We start from the raw sequence: 12,836 nt of genomic DNA on the forward strand, positions 1-12,836 counted from the left end.
CTGGCTTAAGGAGATGTGAAGTGTGGAAATGAGAGCTAGCAGGCTGAAGGACAAATAGGAGCTTTATGGTAACTCTGCAAAGAGAAATCTGTGTGGCTGCCATCTCAGAACAGATGTGGGAGCCATAGCTTTAAAATCCATTTATAAACTGGCTGAGCACACACAGCACTCTTGTTCAGATGACTTTCAGCAGTGGGTCACCTCCTGGGCTTGTGACTGCTCACCCTTTACACAGACACATGGGATGTCAACTTTGGGTGGGAATGGTGAAGGTAAAAGGCTAGTGAGTACCTTCAGCTTTGCACCTTCCATCACTGAAAGCATCAGACAGCTTTCCTTGCCCTCCAGTTTTGTTTTGTCTCATGTTTTTGCCGTATCAGTTTCAGCCTCTCACAGCTCAGTTTGGACCTGATGATTACGTTTTTGTGCCACCCATCACACCAAAACCCACAACTCTTAAACTCTGATGAGCTTACCAGTTATAAATAAAGATTTCTCACCTTTTTATCATTTAAGAATGGAGTAGTTTTTAATGTCGCTATGATGCAGGAAATTAATGTAGCAACAGCACAAGACCTCATGGAACAGGAAGATGTTTCAATAAATGGTTTCAGTCACGCTCATTTTCTCACCCGTGCTCACTCCTCCCATACTCAGGCACCGAGCTCACCCAGGTGCTCTGGTAGGATCCTATGTAAGGTGGGACCAAGGTTGCCAGATGCCCACCCCTTGGGTTTCTCCTTGGTGGCAAGCTACAAAGTTTTGAGCAGATCTTTTGCCATCTTTAGGACCTAACAGCTACTACGGCATGATCCGTTGGCTTTGAAATCTCTTACCTCAATCCCCCCAAAATCCTAGGACAGGTAGTGCCTTCCCCTCTCTCCCCCTTCATTTCGGGTGCCTTAACTCCAACAGTCTGCCTTCCTGCTGGGAGAGGAGGAGGAGGACTTGCACATGGGATGTGCGGAGACCTTGCTGTAATCCATCTGTCATTAGAGCGCAGTTTTTTTTTACTCAAAGAGTCATTTGCATGGGGACTTTATCAGCACTCACGCCTTCTTCTGACAGACCATCCATGCGAGGCTTATCAGGGTGCAGGTTGCCAAGCTTGTCGCAAACACCACGTTTGTCAGCGTTTACCCAGTTTTAGTGCAGTCAGTCACATCCTTGCTTATCAACACAGACCATTCTTTTAACCCATGATTTGTTGCTCCTTCTAGTCTTCTCTCTCACACACATACGCTTCTATTTGTGTTTTCTTCAGGCCAGTTGTAGTATTTCTGCTTCTTCAGCTGCATGCCTGTCTCATGCATGATGTGCCAGGACCTCTGTTTCACATGCCATCATCACAGCTGCAAAAAGGTCTCCTTGGTTTGGTTAGGTTATGAGGGACTAATAACAGCAAAGGAAGCAGGTTGAAGGGCTGGTCTGGGGTCTGCTCCTGCATGCAGCTCTGATGCTTGGATGTAGCCAGGTCTCCTCCTTGGAGCTGTGGCACAACATGCACGAGTGCAGCACCAGAGGTGGTCTCTTAGAAGTTAAAGGATGCTGAAATCCAAGACAGGAACAATGCAGCCTGTCCCTGGGTGTCACTACCAGACTCACAACAAGGGATTTTAGTCAGTTTACAGATCTCATTGACAATGTTAGAGCTGGAGCTGTTTTCAGTCTGTCACATGCTGAGCAGCTCCCAGTGACAATACAAGGCAAGACCATTGTCAATAATGTAGTGCAGACCTGGTAGTGTTCCTATGGCCAGGGTGGCAGGGCAAGGCTGGCATTAACCTCAGCTTCCCCCATAAAGCTCCTGGTGGGACAGGGTAGCTGCAATTATCCCATGGCAGAGCCGTAAGACTCACAAGGAGGCTTTTGTGTGCACACATTTTCTCATGCTCATGTCACAGCCTTGAGTCCAGCCTTCTCTCAGCACATACACACCAAGCAAGGCCAGGACTGCCTCACTGCTTTCCCACTGTTCCCAGGCTCCCCGTGACTCTGTGGCTTTCACAGCTGACTCCAGCTCTCAGCACTGCTGTCTGCCCGCAACATATGGGGAGCTAATACCAAACAGGTAGTGCTGTAGCCAACCATCATACTTTTCTGTCTGTTGAACCTTAGCCTTTCCCTAATAACAAATCATAACATTAAACTTGTCGCAGTACTCTCCACCCGTATATACTGCTAAGGAGTTTACACAGGTCAGCACCATTAGCTCCATCTGATGAAAAAGCACAAGGAAGCAGCAGATAGCCAGCCTTATGCTCTGTCTCTGGACCACCTCATCCACCCTGGGAAGCTCTCATGAGCCAGGGCTTGCAACATGATCCCTCCTGCAGAGAGACAGAGTTCCCAGGGTCCGGAGAAAGAGCAGCATGCTTTGGCTACACCTACTCTTAAATTCATCTTCTGTCATTTTGACATATTCTTTCATGTTTTGCCAGACTAATAGCAATTTGGAGATTATTGATCTGGTAAAGCACACACAAGACTTGTGCTACAAGATATATGTAGTTCTGCTACAACTTTAAAAACATGGGGAAAAAATGGAAAATATCATTTAGGTTAGGAGAAACGTGCTGACGAAGAGAAACACAGACAGCAGAGCCTTGTAGCAAGACAGAAGGCATTCCCTGTGTTTCCTTCCCAGAGTCTGACTTCAGAGGAGGAAGTAGCAGAAACCAGTAGACTGAAGAGAATTGCTTACTACTTTATAAAGGTGTCAGGGACTAACGGCAGTCCTGCTGCTGTGTTAAATATAATCTCTAGGAAATGGTAGTAAACCTAAAGACTAACTGCTACACCACACCAGAAGTTCCTGAGATGTGGTCTGCAATATATTACAATGTGTATTTATGGTTACAGTCTCCTGAGAAGTAAAAGCACAGAAGAAGCTCTCCAAGATCCGTATTTTCAGAAGGGCATCTATTCACAGCAAGGCATATGGGATCCAGCTAGCATTCACACAGACACTCAGTGGCCACAACACTAGAAGGTCCTTAAATTGGCAGAGAAATTACTAGTCTCTGGAGCTGAGACATGCTTTGTAACCTAAAAAGCAACTGTGAAATTACTGTCTTTAACAAGAAGTTCATACATGGGGCCAGGTTCTGTTGTAAAACACTATTTTTAAGATGAAGTACAAAGGCTTAGCTTAACAGTTGAAGCTTAAAGGTTCTCTTAACTCCTGTTTTCTCTGGCACAGTAAGGGACTATCCCACCTTTTTTTCCATAATCTTACCTTGTCCTTGTGTAAGTGCAGATTCCATTTCTAATTTTTCCTTTTATCAGGCTACTGTTAAGGTGAGTTAAGTTCTGTGGTCAGGCTGAGCATCATGAGACAGCATGTGCAGACCATCAGTGGTCTGACTATCCGTTCCATCGGGCAAGGTATGTGTAGCTCAATCCTTCAGGTGTTAAAACCAATTGCTAAACTAATCTTTAAACTTGTAACCAATTTGTTTAAAAATAAGGTCTTAATTCTCTCTGGTTAATGACAGAATAAATCCTAAACAACACTGCTGGAACATTCTTTCCTTTATGGCTTTCACACTTTTTGCCACAACAGTATTTCTAAGTCGTGTAAACATGAGCCTGACAATCAGGTTTACTGCAGTAAAGTTCTTTTCAGCTTCAGCTTGGTCTTGTGTTTACTGTAGTCTTAGACAAAGCTGACAAGCAGCAAGCTTCCTATACTATTTCAGGAAAGCAAGATTAAATACATAGAAGCTGTATATCAACTTATTTGGCACATTCAATTCAAAGCAAAATTGCAGATTTCCAGTGTGTTTCCCACAAAGCAGCTGGAACCAGCAGCTAAGGGCTGATGTTGGCAAAGAGCAGATGTTCGCTTTGGCAGGAACTGCTACCATTCTGGCAACGAGCAGGTAGGAGGAAGTGACAACAGAGGAACAAATCCCATTCTGTTACCTGTCCCCACCACCAAGCCCATACTCTATATCAGAGCTCCATCATCCCTCCTGCTGCACGCCTACTCCCTGGCCTTTGCCATGCACCGTGGATGTTTTCATCCTATCAGCTGCAGAGTCTCCTAATTCTCCACATCCCTCAATTTTGGAGGAGTCTCCCCCTATTGCTACAGCCCAGGGAGGAAGGTGCAGAGGCTGCTGCCTCCCCTACCCCCAGTTGCTGTGTCACTACTAGGGAACGTTAGAAACCGCAGCAGCTGTACAGCAGTTCCTGCTGCTCGGCTGTTTTGAGAGTCCTCAGAGCTGCATACAAAACTGCTGTGAACAACTGAGGTGTGGAGATGGTTTCTTTGTCCTGAGATGCTGACTCACCTTCCTCAGCCAGCACAGAGCTCAAAGGCCACTGGTGGTTTGAGCTTTGGCTGCAAGATTGCAGATAGTTAATGAAAAACAAGCTAATTCTCATTCCTCTGTAAAAATAGGTCCATTTTCTTTTCACCCTCTCCCCCAGGAATGATCTAGCAGTCACCTCCCTATATGATCAGAGCAAAGATTATCAGGAGGATCAGAAACAGAGCAGAGAATACAAATTAAGCTAAAAGCCTTTAACTTGTACTTACAAAAATAAAAATGTTCATTCAGAGCTGCAAGTCTCAGCCTGTAAACCATTCAGTCACCACATAAGGGTTACTTTTTTTGGTCAGAAGAGATGTAGTGTGCAGCTGCATGGAGGTCCCAAGGGAGCATGGGACAGTGTGGGTCAAACTGTTAGGCACGTGTCTCCTTGTACCAGAAACTTAATCACTACCTACAGAGTATGTTGACATTACAAGGGGAATTTAAAAGGCAATGTGAAGGCAGACAGTGAAGCAGTTCTGCGTATCATGGATAGCTCTTTTCAAGCTGCAAGGGATCAGTAAAACCCAAAAGGATTCAGATAAGAACTGTAACAAGCAGAGTTGTAGGACTGCTGGTGGTGGCTGAGCACTAACATAGTAGTGACAGCAGTGACTGCTACACTGCCTGCATCGCCCCTGAATGGGAACTGCCAGCACAGTGCAAGGGACAGAGGGACAAGGAGCCCCAAGAGCAGGTTAGGAACTTATCTTTCCAGCCACATTTGGGGAGAGCTAATGCATGAGAGGACGTGAGCAGATGAATTTGTTCAGAGTGCACTTAGTTGATTCTGTTCTCTTCCATCTGGTCTCTCACACTTTTTCCCTTAACTCATTTCTTAATTTGTACTGCTAATGCAGCACTGTTTCAGAGCACAGGGCTGTTTTTGTGTCACTCCTTGTCTTACAGTGAAGACCCCCCCCCAGTAACCTTAATCTGAGTGACTTTTAACCTTTCCTCCTTCTGTTCTCCCAGAACGCTGACAAATGTGGTGTTGGCTTTCAAGCCAGATGAGCTGAAAGTTATTGCAGAAGAAAAGAACATGGCTAGTGTCAAGGACAGACGCCTTTTCTCTTTCAGCAGCACAGATTTATGTCAAATTACGCTGGCTGTAGAAGTGCACCCTTAGGCTCTGCTATTCCCCAAGTGAGCATACTGGCAACAGCTCTGTGGCTAGAAAATGCTGATGGAAGTGTCTGCCATAAAGCTTCAGCCCTGCTTGGGAGGGGAAGTTTCCACTGAGCTGAAAGATGAAGTCAGTCCTCACATGTATCTGACAAAACCGTAAGAATACAATTTAAGAAGAGGTTCCCATCCAGCTCATCTTTCAGAAAACGAACAGGGGTGCTTCTCTTGTGAACATGATCCAGAATTTTATAATACAAGTTTGATCAGTCTTAAGCAATACTAATCCCTCATGAGTTAGCTCCCCAACCAAAGTCATCTCAGCAATAATCTCAAAGTCATCCACTTTACCCCAAAGTTCAGCCTAAATACTTCTGTCCTTAACCACATCCTAACCACCTCAAACAGAGGTTCATTTTCAAGCTGAGAACCCAACTCCTGCCTCAACACACTCCCAGCTCCATGGAATACTGTCACTGAGCCTTGGGCTAGTAAAATGGTACAAAATACCTAGCCAGGGGGCATTAACCTCAAAGTCAGGTTTGCTAGTTGCTCCCAACCTCACAGATGCTAAAAGTGTAAAGATGTCTTAGAAAAAGAAGGAATGTGACCAAGCCTGACACTTTTGCACCATGCTAAACCTGTTATACAACTTAGAAAAGGCCAAAAAGTTTATCAATTATTACAGCTTTTGTAACCCTTCCCTTTTGAGGTGTCCCACCTCTTACATTTATTCTTTTCCCTCGAGACATTCCGTGAGGGTTTTCTATGTACTTCTGGTTAATTACAAGTCTAGAGGCAAACACAGGTTGCAGTGGTCACAGTAAGGTTGACTAGAGAACAACCTTCTCCCTCCATGGTAATGCAGCTTTGCATCCAATATAAGAAAGCAAATAAACTGTAAGTTATGGATGTCACAGATACAGATATATATACAGATGTGTGCATACATATGCACACCTCTCCAGATTTTTTTCCGGACAACATTGTCCAGAAATCTTTCTAGTCTATTCAGTATTTGAATGTCCAATTTTCCTCCTGGAGTTGCATTAGCTGTGCTTTTACAAGTTTGGCTTGAAGCCTATTATTTGCTCTTTATGTTTCCAACCACTCTTGGCTTCTTTAGACTTTTTCCTCTGACTTAATTGGTATTTGTACTGGTCCTCCTAGTACTGACAAACTCCATCTGTAAATCAGCAATGATTTTATACTTTTTAGATCATTATTGAGAATGTCTAATGCCATCAGGCCTCTTACAGAATACCTCTGAAAACACAGCTGTTTAATAATGATTTCCTTTGATAACTATTTTTGGGGTCTGTTGTTATTCAGGTCTCAATCCATTAGCTCATTCTTTGCTGGAGAGTCATAGGGAGACTGTAATCAGAACAATATCAGAAATACATCTATTGCTGTGGAGAAGTTTAAACATGGGAGATATTAATATTTATTGTTTTCAACCACATTTGCTATTTCTGAAAAATAAAATGTGCAAATAATTAGCTGGAAAATAGACCAGATAAAGGACGACTTGCCTTCCCAGCCCTGCACTCATAACCTGCCCTGTGGCTATCAAATACCACCCATTGAGATTAGTTCTTCCAGCTCCTCTTTCATGAGGTGGTTCCTAAGAATCAAGGATTTTGGTCCTTAGAAGTCCCTTAACTTACAACCTATATTTATTCAATATTCACTTGGTTTTAAAGAATACTTCCCCTCCCCCCTAAAACTTTGATAAGCCTCCAGCCTCATTTGAAGACATAAATCAAGAAGAGGACTTTAGTAGTGATAATGTGCAAGACAAAATACAGCCTGTTTTTTCCAAATGAGGATCACACCAGGCTTATTTAACGTCTATTTTGTTAATTTTTTTTTGTTTGTAAACAAAAAAGAAGTCTTCAAGAAAGCAAAGACAAATTAAAAGGTCTATCAGTATTGAAATACTACCCCTCCTCCTTACAGATGCATTCTTTAGCCAAGAAAGGAACACATTCCTTAAAGTTCTTGCTGCAGATTCTTATAGGCAGTGCTATCTCCATTCCAGGATGCAGATTAATATAGGATGCAGATTAATATACTCACTTGAGGAGACCCATATGATTGCACAGATTACTTCCATCTGGAATTGATACTTTTCTTTTTGATGCGTTTATGTCCATTATCCATTTTGACAGTGTTACCCACTTCTATCTACAACACTATTCTGAAAGCTACTTTGACAAGTCTTATCCTCTACAAAATTAAAGAACATGATCAAACTAGCCATTACACTTAATTATTGGGGAGACCTACCAGGTAATTTAGAGAGAACTGATATAAAACTAAATTGGCAATAGGCTATCCAGTGCCATACTGCTGGGATATTGGGTAAACAAAAGCATCCTTCCCATTGCCTGGGATGTCCCTAGTGTTCTACTCTAGTTTGTTGAAAATTAACATCATAAAGCATAAATCTTTTCAGTAAGTATTTAGAACATTTAATTTCAAGCTGTTATAAAATTTTATCACCAACTCTACCCACTGCCCCAGTATTAATACTCAGAACAGGCTACTTAGTTATAATAATTAAATGAAATATTTCTCCATATTGGAATTCATTTTATCCCCCCAAATTTGGAAGAATATTCAACCAGCAATTATGTGGGCTTTTTTTTTTTCCTGCATCATCATGAAAATCTTACCCTTATACAACTGCTAGATACATTATTTTGTTTCTAAAGCACACACAATGCCTCCGTTGAATTGTGCTTGGTCCTGCAAACTTTGGATTTTCCCCTTACATCTTCACTTTCTCAGAATAATCTTCCTCAATTCACACTCCATGTTTTCTGTCAGATGTTCTCCATTTCCTCTTTGTCCCATTCCATTTACTTGGGTTAACTTCTATTTGCTGCCTTCACTGCCTGAATGAACTAGCCGAAGTTATCCTCATTTTTCATTCTATCACATTTTGGTTTATTACCATTCCATGCCAGAACAATCACTGGTCCATAGAGAGGAGTCAGACAACAGTGGAGGTTGATTCATCATGTATGTAGAAGCTCCAAATCAGAGTTACTACCTCTTGCCAGTACCTTTTATGTAAAAAATGATAAATATTAGAAGGCTTTCTGCTTTTTACTGCTGTCTGCACGAGATCAGTATCATTCTTTCCCCAGACTGAAGCCCTCCTATGTTTTTCAGTAATGTATTTTTTTTCAGACTGTCACACTTTCTGCCCATGAAGGTATTCATACTGATAACTAACACAGTCTGTTGCTCTGTATAATTCTGCTGCTCACCCCAAACAGAATATCCTCCTTGGCTGCATTAGCATATTGATCCAAATTTCAAGACGGAACTGACAGGATCAGTATTTAAAATACAGGCTTCCTAAAAACGAAGAATAGCATTTCAAGCCTGTTTGTTATGTCCCTGTGGACAAGACTCCCAGGAAACAGGTCTCTCACTGAAACACTCCCTAGTAATTCCTTTCTGATGAAAGGACATGCCCTCAGTGTGCATTCATGCCTCATTTCAAGGTGGAAACTTTCCTGTTGGCTGATAGATAACTGCCTGTCCTGGACTCCCCTGAGCTGAGCCTATTGACCGCTGCCTCTGAAGACATACTGCAAGAGGTGTTTTCAAAAACACTGCCTCGTGTTTTCTTCTCCCACACACAAAATGTGGTTTCTTGCTATTTATTGCGCTAATTTTCATTAGGCTCTTGCAAGATGACTTGCATGTTTTGCAGGTCAGCCCATTCTTACACCATCACCGCCTTCTGCAATCAGCTCAAGTGCTGTCGACTTTCTTCATTTTCATTGTTTCTTTAAAATCCCACTTTCTAAAAGAAGGCTCATTTGCTCCTCTGCTAAATCAGTTCTCATTGTCTAAGTTTCTTCTCTGTGATTCCTTACCTCACTAGAAAAAAGACATCTTTGTTCATGCATTATATTTCATTTTTAGAATGAAACTTTTTAAAGACTGTTTTCAAAGCTATTCTTATCTCCCTTCTCAGCAGAGGCAGATTATTTCTAAATATTTCCAGCTTCACTCATGACTGCATAAACTAATGAGCTAACCTTCTCCTTCTGCCAGTCTTTGCTTTAAATTTGATGTACGTCAGACTGAGAAAATGCTTCTTTCCCTCAAATGCCATACATTACATTCTACAAAATTAAAAACTTGGAAAGGTCTAGTTTACAATTTTATCTATTCCAAAAAAATACCACATTTTGATTCCCTGTTGTCATAACAATGATAAATGAGAGAGACTTCCACCTGGTACTGAACAAGAAACTATCAAAATAGTGTAAACTATTACCCCCTAAGCTTCTCACTCAATTTAAAGGCAAAGTTTCTGCCCAGATCTTTCGCCAGTTTACTGCTTCTTGCCTATTTGTCTGAGTTCCTGATTTGTATTTAAAAGCCCTACACAGAGCTCAGTACTGTCAGCAGTATAGAAGGATGGACCATGCTGCAGAAGTTGCCATAAACAGAGGGTAAGGCACAGATAGACAAAAGCTGATGCTAAACTAGGTAATGCTTCTGCCAAACGTTAAGCACGACTAGTGCTGCTACGTGCACCGTGCCACCTAATTATAAAAGGCAAACCCTAGTACAAGACGTGTATCTCGTAGAAAGATTACCGTGCAACACACATCTCCAGGTAATGCCGATTCCCTCCCCGATCCCCAGGGTCGCAGTTAAGGCGAGGGGGCTCGCAGGGGGATGCCCCTCTCCCGAGCCTGCTCTGGCCCGGAGCCCACGCACAGAGAGCCCCTCGTAGGCAGCACAGCAATTCCTCCAACCTCGGGGCTACGGCTTTCCACCGCGGTTTCCTTACAGCCGGTACTTCCACTGAGTTTTTGACCCCACCATGCGCTGAGTGCGGTTCTCGGCGCCGCGGGAGCTCGGCCCCGGCTCCGGGCGGGCACCGCCGGCTCTTCCCCAGCGCGGCGGGGAGGGAATCCCTCGCACTGACGCGGCCAAACTTCTGCCAGACGCCGGCGCGGAGCCTTCGCTCCCGCCCGCCCCGCTGCACGCCCGGGGACCCAACGGCCACCCCCCACCCCTCCATCGCAAGTTAACATTGTCGCTTCAGACACGGCTGGGAGTGCAAAGGCTTGATGATGATGATGCTGGCCGGGGGAGGACTGCGGCAAGGCTGCACCCACCCGGGCGAGCTCCCCCGCGGAACCTTCGCCTACCGCCGGCAGAGCCCCGCGGGCGCGGAGGGAGGGACGCGCCACCCGGGGATGCCGCAGCCGCAGCTCCCTCCTGAGTGGCACATCTCAAGGAGCTCCTCATGAATATGCAGAGCCTCCGCCGAGCGCCGGCCGCGGGATGCCGCCGCCCCGGGGGTGCCCCGCCGAGCCCTGCCTCCCCCCGCGGTGGGGTTCGGGGCTGCTGCCGAAGGTCAGCGGCTCGCTCCTCTCCTTACCCTTTGGCTCGTCCATCAGTGCCGGTGCTCGCTCCCTCCTCCCCCTCTCTCCCTCTTCCTCTCTCAGGCTCTGCCGGCTCTGAGCCGCCTTAGTGAGAGGTGCTCATGAAAATGGGCGCTTTAGTGGTCCATGGCTGTGGGAGGGGTTAGTTTAACTCTACATGACTCAATCCATCTAACTTGCAGGCTGACCTCCTGCTTTCCTTAAGGCACTGATTACCTCCGCGTTGCTGCGTTACCAGCGCCTTGGGCTTCTCCGCCGGGTCGGGGGATTCCGCTGGGCCGGAGGGAGCGGTGCGTGCCCGGGGGCAACCCGAGGGGACGGCCGGCGCTGGCTGCGCTGGGGCCGCGGTCTGAAGCAGGATTTCATCTCCAGGTCCGGGGAAAAGAGGTCATTCTGGCTGCAGAGAGAAAGTATGTTGTTAGTTTTGGTGTGGCGCTGTTGTGTCCCGTGTCACACCCCCCCCTTTGTTTTTTAATTTCATTTATTTTTTAAATTGCAGAAGACTGAGTAGATCTCGTCCATGTCAGTGAGGTACAGAGAGAACTGTCCTGAGAAAACATGACCGTCCTTGTTTCCAGATACGAGGTCCTGCCCACAGAGAGAACAAAATCCCACAACCAAAAGGACCAAACAAACATCAAAAACCCAATACAAAAGCAGCTATATTTGCAATAACTGCTCACAAGTCACCTTGTGCACCTACCTGCCCCGTAGCATGAGTTGATATCTCTGGGTGCATCTCCTGGGGAACGTCAGGAAAGAGCCAATTTTGACTACTTGCCTGGAAGGCCTGAAAGGGCCCCTCTCCCTCCCTTTACCCCTGCTGAGCCCTTGCACACCTTCCAGGTTGTAAATAAGAAATACAGAACAGTGCTGCAAGAGTCTCAGCAACTTTTCCTGATAGCCTCTGACATTCAGGCGCTGTTCTAGGCACCGTACATACCCCCACGCTCCCGCCTGTGGATCTGTCAGCCTCCCACTCCAAAGGAAGTTGCCAACCACCTTTTGGTGGCTGCAAACCAAGAGGAAAGGAAGTTGCTCTTTCACTTCTCTCTCAAAGCAGGGGCCACCAGCTTCCCAGCACCTTCCCTGCTGGTCACCCGGAGAGTGAAGTCACAGGAGCACAGGCTGCTCTCAGCATCACTTGCCATGCCCTGCCTGTGCCACAGCCTGTTCCCCTCTCAGTGGTATCACTTTTACCAACTCACCCTCCTGCTGCCGGGGCTTCTCTCTGCAGCTGGACATGATCCAGCTCATCACCAGCTTCCAGACATCTTGCCCCAAGGAGAGGGAAGAAGAGCAGGGTCCTGGTGCTGGGACCTGAAAAACCACATCTGCACACGGGGTTTGAAATCCCTTCTGTTACCGCAGCCCCCTCACAAACAAAGACAGGCCCTTTTTGTTTTACAAACAAATGTTGACCTAGCCTGTATTACTGCAGTCTGATAAGACAACAGTCCTCCCGGGAACAGGAAAATAGGGATCTACAAAATAAAACAATCTACACAATTAAGGCTTGACTGGGTTAAATTCTTTCTGAATTACTGTCAGCCTTATTCAAAAGATCAAGGAGCCATGTTTCAGAAGACAAAGCTGCAGGTGGACTGTGTTTACCATCTTATTCAGAAACAATAGCTTGGGAGGCACATGGGAGAGCTGACTTTACCTCCAGTGATAACAGGGCAACATTCATAGAGGGTTTAGAGTGGTCACCTGAACACCAAATCTTTTAAAAATTAGAGTGTAGTTGATGCAATGCTTAGTTAATAAATGCAGCTTCAAAAGCCTTTGCTGTACTGAATGCCACCTGGAATGTGGGACTGGTTTTCAAATGGCTGTGCTTACACTTGCTGCCTCTACAGCTACGAACTTGAGACCCTCAGTCAGCTGGGCTTATCAAAGGTTTCACTTAAAGGCTGAGGAATCCAAATTTAACAAGTGGAAAAAATCTACATGCCCC

The 12,836-nt window shown here is 45.2% G+C and overlaps 1 protein-coding gene across 1 annotated transcript in view; it reads right to left on the bottom strand.

Moving 5' to 3' along the window:
- ENTPD1 (ectonucleoside triphosphate diphosphohydrolase 1) overlaps nucleotides 1–11,066 on the bottom strand; it is a 31,132-nt gene extending 20,066 nt beyond the window's left edge. Inside the window, exon 1 of the mRNA XM_057402261.1 lies at nucleotides 10,873–11,066. Coding sequence (XP_057258244.1) covers nucleotides 10,873–10,888 — 16 coding nt within the window. The 5' untranslated portion in view covers nucleotides 10,889–11,066. The remainder of the gene's footprint in view (nucleotides 1–10,872) is intronic.
- Nucleotides 11,067–12,836: the final 1,770 nt, after the last annotated feature.

Source organism: Pezoporus wallicus, unplaced genomic scaffold (genome assembly GCF_028554395.1).
Source record: "Pezoporus wallicus isolate ANWC-B61680 ecotype Strahan unplaced genomic scaffold, APGP_CSIRO_Pwel_v1 contig_6787, whole genome shotgun sequence".
Taxonomy (NCBI): Eukaryota; Metazoa; Chordata; class Aves; order Psittaciformes; family Psittacidae; genus Pezoporus; species Pezoporus wallicus.